This window comes from Neltuma alba, unplaced genomic scaffold (assembly GCF_004799145.2).
Source record: "Neltuma alba isolate B1F8T4 unplaced genomic scaffold, ASM479914v2 tig00010911_pilon, whole genome shotgun sequence".
NCBI lineage: Eukaryota > Viridiplantae > Streptophyta > Magnoliopsida > Fabales > Fabaceae > Neltuma > Neltuma alba.
This window is the reverse complement of record NW_021635689.1, coordinates 27,188-35,331: the sequence shown is the minus strand read 5'-3', so window position 1 is coordinate 35,331 and position 8,144 is coordinate 27,188. Positions and strand designations below refer to the sequence as shown.

Sequence of the window (8,144 nt, the reverse complement as noted above, 5' to 3'; positions counted from 1 at the left end):
CATCTTTTGAAAAGAAAATTTTCCTCTGGGTTAATAATTAATTGTGTAAGTTTTTTTTTTATTCATATTTGTTAATTTCTCAACAAAAGCATCTTTCTTTTCTTTTCTTTTGAAACAATTTAGTATCCACAACAATTGAGGATCCAGTACAACCACAATTGACCCAATTAAGCGGAAGAAGATCTCCCAACACGGTTTCCTATTGCTACAAGGATCAAACTCAGACTTTATATATTTAAAGGGTGATAAGTCTACTCAACACAACCTTTATTAATTAGTAATAAGCTCTTTCATTAATTTCATCTTGTTGATCAAATAAAATTAGGGAAAATGACATTGAGGTCCCATGGAGAACAAAATACATCAAATAGGTCCCCTGAAATCTGATAATTTTTTTGAAGTCCCAAAGGGACTTAGATGCAATTTTCAGAATCCACTAATTACCTTTTTTTGCCCTGCCCTGCCATCAGAAAAAAAAACGGGAGAATGAACTTTGAGGATTTCCCGCAAGAAGGTTGAGGGAGAAGACATTGGGAAAGAGAGAAGGAGCCATTGATGATGAAAATCTTCTCCATTACCATTATTGAACTCCAAAGTGCTTCCATGTGAATCTTCACAAATCTTGAGGTGTGAAACTTTCTTTTCTCTCTCTCTCCTACCTTTCTTGACAGATTCTGGATTTGTTTGGGAATGAGAAATCAAAAAATCATTTTTGCCTTTGGTATTTCAAAGCTTTTGTTTTTGGTTTAGGATTCAGAAGTTAATGAATGGAAAAGCTGTGTTTTTGGTTGGTGTGTGTTGTGATTTAAGTTGGGTGTGTAGAATGATAATGGGTGCTCTGTTTTTGGGTGGTTTTCCTCTGTTCTGACGTTACTTTAGTGGCAAAGGAAGAAAAAGATGAAGGTTAGTGAGGGTAGAAACCCTTAGCACGAAATGGGATTGTGTTGTCAATCAGGCCGCGATTGTTGTCAATGTGTGCCGCCACACTTGTCAATGTAGCTCCTTAAGTTGTCAATGACAGTTGCGTGCTGGTTGATGCAGGTTTAAGTTACTGATGGTATTTCAAAACTTTTGTTTTTGGTTTAGGATTCAGAAGTTAATGAATGGAAAAGCTGTGTTTTTTGTTGGTGTGTGTTGTGATTTAAGTTGGGTGTGTAGAATGATAATGGGTGCTCTGTTTTTGGGGTTTTCCTCTGTTCTGACTTACTTTAGTGGCAAAGGAAGAAAAAGATGAAGGTTAGTGAGGGTAGAAACCCTTAGCACGAAATGGGATTGTGTTGTCAATCAGGCCGCGATTGTTGTCAATGTGTGCCGCTACACTTGTCAATGTAGCTCCTTAAGTTGTCAATGACAGTTGCGTGCTTCTTGATGCAGGTTTAAGTTACTGATGGCGAGTACGTCTGGAAAACATCTATTTTGCTTTGTTCACATAGGGGGAAAGTTTATAAATGATGGAGAAGATAATATGAGATATGTGGGAGGTAGTGTAAGAACAACCAATGTAAAGGAGGGCACAAGTTATGAAGAATTGAAGGAAATTATATCATCAATTGCTGGAAAAGAAAGCAACTCATTTCTTCTGAAATTCTCAGTTGTGTTTGATAAAAAAACTTTTGTGGAGTTGGTAGATGATGATGGGGTGGAACATTTGATAAAGTTCAATGAAGAAAGTGGTCATGTGTATGTCGAAGAAAATGAAAATGAGGACCACATAGAAGCAACAAGGGATAATACAATGGAGGAGCAAGATGTGTAAGTATAGTTTAACAAAACTGTTATTGTGATTTCTTAGTATGTCAGTTGTTACTGTATTGCTACCAACTTGTCAATGCATGCACCCTGACTTGTCATTTTTGCAGGATTGATCAATCATTTGGAGGTGTCAATGAATTGTCTATGTCTCCACCTACCTTTTTGATGTGATTGGAGAGCCACAATCAATTCCTTGTGCTGTTGAAATGATCCCAACACCTACACCACAAATGAATTCCACAAAATGGAAGGATTTGATTATTGGAGAAGGACAAATATTTCCAAATGCCACTACTCTCCGAAAAACATTATACAAGTACAGCTTATGCCGAAAGTTTTCGTACCTTTTCATTAAGAATAATCAGCAAAAGATCATTGTGAAGTGCAAGGTTGATGGTTGTCCATGGTATATGGGTGCATATTCAATGGGGGCACATCAAGATACTGAGTTTTTAACTATCAAAACGTACAAAAGTGAACACATTCATCATGCACAGGACAACTTAATTGTACCTCACTCAGGAAGGTCAAATTTAGCTGCTTCAATTGTGATTGATGACTTGAGGTGCAATGTTGACAAGAGTCCTAATGAAATCAGAAAGGACTTGTATAAAGAATATGGAGTGCAATTGAACTATACTCAAGCATATAGGGTTAGGAAGAGAGCACTAATGGAATTACATGGTCGAGTAGAAGATTCTTATAAGGTAATCCCTTGGATGTGTGAGAGACTCATGGAAACTGATCCTGACACAGTTGCAAGATGGGAAGGCTCAGATAGCAACCGATTTGAGAGGCTATTCATTGCATATGGATGCTCAATTAAAGGCTTTGTGGAAGGTTGCAGACCAATTATTTATATAGATGGATGTCATTTGAGTGGTCCTTACAAAGGAACTTTATTATCAGCTTGTGCATTTGATGCAGACAATGAGTTGTTTCCTTTAGCATATGGTATTGTTAGCGGGGAAACAAATGATGAATGGACTTGGTATCTACAGAATCTGAAAGAGATAACCAGATCAGCACAAGTGACAATTGTCTCAGATCGGAGTAATGCTATTATCGGTGCTGTCAAGACAGTATTTGATGGTGATAGACATGCTTTTTGCTATCGACATGTGAAAGAAAATTATAGTGCGCAGTATGTGAAAATCAATAGAGGTGTGAGACGGACCTCAGAAAATAACAAGGAGAATGCACTTAATTTACTTGATGGAATTGCATATGCAAGGCATGATAATGAGTTTAATGTTGCAATGGGAAATTTAAGATTGTTTTGTCCTCAATTGGCACAATGGGTTGAATCTCATGGGGATGTGGATAGATGGGCGCAAAGTAAATTTCCTTTTAAGAGATGGGATAACATCACCAATAATCTTGCTGAGTCTTTTAATGCATGGATGTTGAAAGAAAGGAAGCACGCCTTGCCGGTTTTGATACAAGAGCATCAAGAGAAGTTGGCCAAGAAGATGGTTGCTAGCAAAATGGGGATGAAAAGCTGGAAAAATGGTGTAGGACCCAATATTGAATCAAAGTTGTCGGAACAAATAGCAAGAGGTGCGTATATGGAGGCAACATATTATGGTGATGACCATATTTCGGTGCAGACAATACGTGAGGGACGCATCATCTATGTTGCTGTTGATCTGATTTCTCACAGATGCACATGTTTGGCATGGCAAATGAGTGGAATACCTTGTCCACATGCTTGTGCAGCAATCAAACTAGTTCACCGTAGTGTGTATGATTATGTAGATGATTGTTACAAATTGTCCACACAGGAGAAAATATATGCAAATAGCATGAGGCCAATTGCAACACATGATTGCCCACAGCCTGATACACCTACTGTGAGTCATATGCTGACCCAAACATTCTTGCATCCACCGATAACCAAAAGGCCTCCAGGAAGGCCAAGGATTAATAGGATAGAATCTCAGTTCCAAAATAAGAAGGTTTATCAGATGCAAAGAGCCTGGACACACTGCCAAGACATGCAAGAACCCAAATCCCAGCTGAGAACATATTGAAGTCAGCTATTTTTGTATATGGATGTGAAGGAATATTTTGTAAATGGGTGTGAAGGAAATTTTTTGTAAATGGATACACACCACTGGTTAGTTTCATTATTACATGCAACCCCTATGTTTTTTTTGGGATGGGTTGTGAAATAGGTGTAGTTTCATGTATATGAAGGTGTAAATGAAAGTTGGCTATGAATTGGCATATTACATTGTACTGTCATTTTAGTTGTCATTAACCTGCACCCTGAGTTGTCACTAGACCTGTAATGACTTGTCAATCATTGCACTACGACTTGTCAATGAATTTGCTGATGTAAGTTGTCAACAACATGAATTCAAGTAACATAACCTTTTTACCATGAAATGATATTTACAATCACTCTGTCATATTATATTTTGGTTGTATGGTCATATATAATCATTATTAATGAAGTGTCAAAAACTTACCTCTCCCTTGTCCCCTGTCAGTGGTGGCTCTGTGACAACTGTGACATGTCAATGGAGCACTGTTGCTTGTCAATGACAACACTGTCCCTTGTCAATGGGCACTATGACTTGTCAATGGAGCTCTATGACTTGTCAATACAGCACTGTGACTTGTCAATACAGCACTGTGACTTGTTAATGGCTTCACTGTCCCTTGTCAATGGTTGCACTATGACTTGTCAATGGGGCACTGTGACTTGTCAATGGAGCACTGTGACTTGTTTGTGTGAACACTGTCCCTTGTCAATGGTCGCTGTCAAGAGAGTACCGTGACTTGTCAATGGTTGCACTATGACTTGTCAATGGGCACCATGACTTGTCAATGGGGCACTGTGACTTGTCAATGGAGCACTGTGACTTGTTTGTGAGAACACTGTCCCTTGTCAATGGTCGCTGTCAAGAGAGCATTGTGACTTGTCAATGGAGTACCGTGACTTGTCAATGGTTGCACTATGACTTGTCAATAGGGCACCATGACTTGTCAATGGGGCACTGTGACTTGTCAATGGAGCACTGTGACTTGTTTGTGAGAACACTGTCCCTTGTCAATGGTCGCTGTCAAGAGAGCATTGTGACTTGTCAATGGTTGCACTATGACTTGTCAATAGGGCACCATGACTTGTCAATGGGGCACTGTGACTTGTCAATGGAGCACTGTGACTTGTTTGTGAGAACACTGTCCCTTGTCAATGGTCGCTGTCAAGAGAGCATTGTGACTTGTCAATGAGTACAGTGACTTGTCAATGGTTGCACTATGACTTGTCAATGGGGCACTGTGACTTGTCAATGGGGCACTGTGACTTGTCAATGGAGCACTGTGACTTATTATGAAATTCTCATATCACTTGTCATTAACTCCTGTTATATTAGTTGTTATTTTGGATAACTGACGTTGTTAATTTAATAACCAACCATAATATCTCTGCACATATAAAATAGAAATATAATTAAAAATGTAATAAAACCCTAACAAATTAGTATTACAATGTGATGACAAAGGTAATAATATTATAAACATAACCTGATCAGTTTGTTACAAAATGACCTATTTGCTAATCATCTTAACAACACATATCATGGGCTAAGAGAACAAAAAATTCATAGACTACTCTATCTCCTCTTCTTGGTCTTGTTGTAGTCCGATAGCATCGACATCACTTCACTCCCATGTTCATTACTTGGATGGGTTACCAACCACCACAAACAGCCAACCTTCAACTCTTGTAGCTCATCATTAGAGTATCGTGGCATTGTATATCCTGCATCATCCCGAACGGTGCCATCCCACTCTTGTAGCCAAGAGATAACATGAACTCCACATGAATCACTACCAAGCAAATTGAATATGTTAGCACCTTGCAATTGTTATTGTGAACAAAAACAACATAACACAATCGAACAGAACATCTACACTTACGTATCATTCTGCACATAGACTTTAGCCCATTTCACTTCGTTGTCAATTTTGTCCTCATTGACAAACAATTCTGGCTTAACAGCACGTAGCATCGAATGGAAACAGTTCATCTGGAAAAAAAAACACACACGCACATAATGAACATCCAGTGACAAGGGACAGAACATCCAGTGACAACTAACAGAGCATGTAGTGACAAGGGACAGAGCATCCAGTGACAACTACCAGAGCATGCAATGACAACTACCACAGCATCTAGTGACAACTAACAGAGCATCGTGACAACTAGCACAGCATCCAATGACAACTACCACAGCATGTAGTGACAAGGGACAGAGCATCCAGTGACAACAAGCATAGCATCCAGTGACAACTAACAGAGCATCTGGTGACAACTAACAGGGCATCCAGTGGCAACTAATATATCATCCAGTGACAAGTAACAGATCATTCAGTGACAACTAACAACTAATATATCATCCAGTGACAAGTAACAAATCATCCAGTGACACCGTGCACAACATCCAGTGACAACTACCAGAGCATGCAATGACAACTAGCACAGCATCCAGTGACAACTACGACAGCATGTAGTGACAAGGGACAGAGCATACAGTGACAACTAGCATGGCATCCAGTGACAAGTAACAGATCATCCGGTGACAACTAGTACAGCATCCAGTGACAACTACCAGAGCATGTAATGACAACTATGCAGACTGCTACTAACAATTATAATAGTCATTGACAAGTATAAAAGCTGTAAATAACTACTCACAGTTTGTGTTGCCATGAACTGTTTGGGGTCGAACTGCCTTTTATTTGTCCTCTTTTTCTTCTTCTTTGCGTCATGTTGTTGCTCACCCCCCTTCTTCTTTGCTTCTTCTTCCTCGGCTTGTAATCTCATGAATGTGATGCTATCAACCAACGAGTCAAGGGCGTGGAAGGTCATGGTCTTTGTCTCAAAAACATAACAAAACCAATGATCTTCAAATAGAGTAGGACCAAAAATGAAATCGCAATCCCCGATATTGTATCCAATATATTCAGGTAATATTTCTCTTTCATGGTCCTCCCATTTCCACCTTAAAGGATTCGTCACCATTTTCTGCATGAAATCTGCAGAAAATATATGACGGTTGACTCGCCCATCTTTTTCCTTTTGATCTCCAACGAATGTCTTCGCCACCATAGTCATAAACTGAAATTGCAAATACAAACAAATTACAACTCCTTAGCATGCAATAACTCATTCTGATATTAACTATGTACGTGTGACTCACCCTGTCGTTTATCCATCTTCTACGTTGGAGACATTGCAACACAACACAGGTTAGGAAGTATCCATACATCGATACAAAGTATCTAACACAAATGAAACAATTATGAAGTTAGTAAATTCAGTAAATTCTATAACATAATACAAAATTGGTCACCAAAACATAATACTTACTGCTCTTGCTCCTCTTGGTTACACCTTGCTGTACACATGTCAAATAAAGCTTGCCTGTCATCAATTGTTCTCTTTTTCCCAGTCTTGCTTTTAAATTCCAGAAATGGAGACCTAAGAGCTTTCCCCTTACTTATCACCCTTGTAGATTTCCTCACATGTTCGCTCCCTTCCCCTTGGATGACCTCATCCACTTCTTTGTCCTCTTCATCTTCTTCTTCTCTTTTATTTTCTTCTTCATCTTCTTTGTCCTCATTTCCCTTCTCTTTTTCCTCTTCATCCTCTTCTTTTTCCTTGTCATGTGATTCTTGTCCACCCATCTCCTTTTCTGATTGAGCTTCTTGCTCTTCTTCTTCATTTCTATCATCTTGTGATTCAGATTCTTCTTCTTCATTTCTGTCATCTTCTTCCTCATCCTCTGAATCACTTCCTTTCTCAACTTTTTCCTCTTCTGCTTCAGATTCTTCTTCCTCATCTTTGTCCTCTTCACTTACATTGCCACTACCCTCCATTAGTCTTGACTGAAGGGCCATCATTTCCTCCCCCAGCATAGACACTAATCGAGTATATGTCTTTTTGATCTCCTATACAAATAAAATTCAGAACAGTAAGCAACAGTAAAAAAACAAAAAAAAAAATTAATCATTAAGCCTACAAGTCCACATACCGGGTAAGTTAAATTTTCAGGATCAAATTTGGTGGATTGCTTTGCCGGATGCAAGAGTCCTCGATTGCTTTCCTTCTCCTCCTTAACTCTTTGCTGCACTTTCTTTTCATCCCAATATGCAACAACATGCTTTACATGTGCAGCTTTTGTTTCTCCCAGTGGAAAATTTTGTAGACAATATAACTGCATGTGACATGAATGATAAGTTAACAGCAGGCATTGACAACATTCAAACCATCAAATGACAACAGAAATATACAAATTATTATAGTACTTACCATTAGGAAGTGTAGACAACCTGGCACATTCTTCTTCTTCTCAGTCAACTTGCCTTTTTCCAATTGT

General features: G+C 38.8%; 1 protein-coding gene and 1 long non-coding RNA gene across 2 annotated transcripts; one reads left to right on the top strand and one right to left on the bottom strand.

Annotated features, from left to right (window-relative positions):
* The first annotated feature begins 1,982 nt into the window (after positions 1-1,982).
* LOC114759861 (uncharacterized) lies at positions 1,983-3,785 on the top strand. Its single transcript, XM_028949098.1, has one exon. The coding sequence runs from the start codon at positions 1,983-1,985 to the stop codon at positions 3,783-3,785; it is 1,803 nt and encodes a 600-aa protein (XP_028804931.1).
* Positions 3,786-5,510: 1,725 nt separating this feature from the next.
* On the bottom strand, positions 5,511-6,512 carry LOC114759862 (uncharacterized). Its single transcript, XR_003741975.1, has 3 exons — positions 6,461-6,512; positions 5,683-5,792; positions 5,511-5,592 (listed from the first exon to the last, which is right to left on the bottom strand). It is a non-coding gene; the product is annotated as an uncharacterized LOC114759862 (long non-coding RNA).
* Positions 6,513-8,144: the final 1,632 nt, after the last annotated feature.

Excerpts from the sequence above, each read along its gene's own strand:
- LOC114759861 (XM_028949098.1), top strand. The coding sequence starts at position 1,983 with ATGAATTCCACAAAATGGAAGGATTTGATTATTGGAGAAGGACAAATA.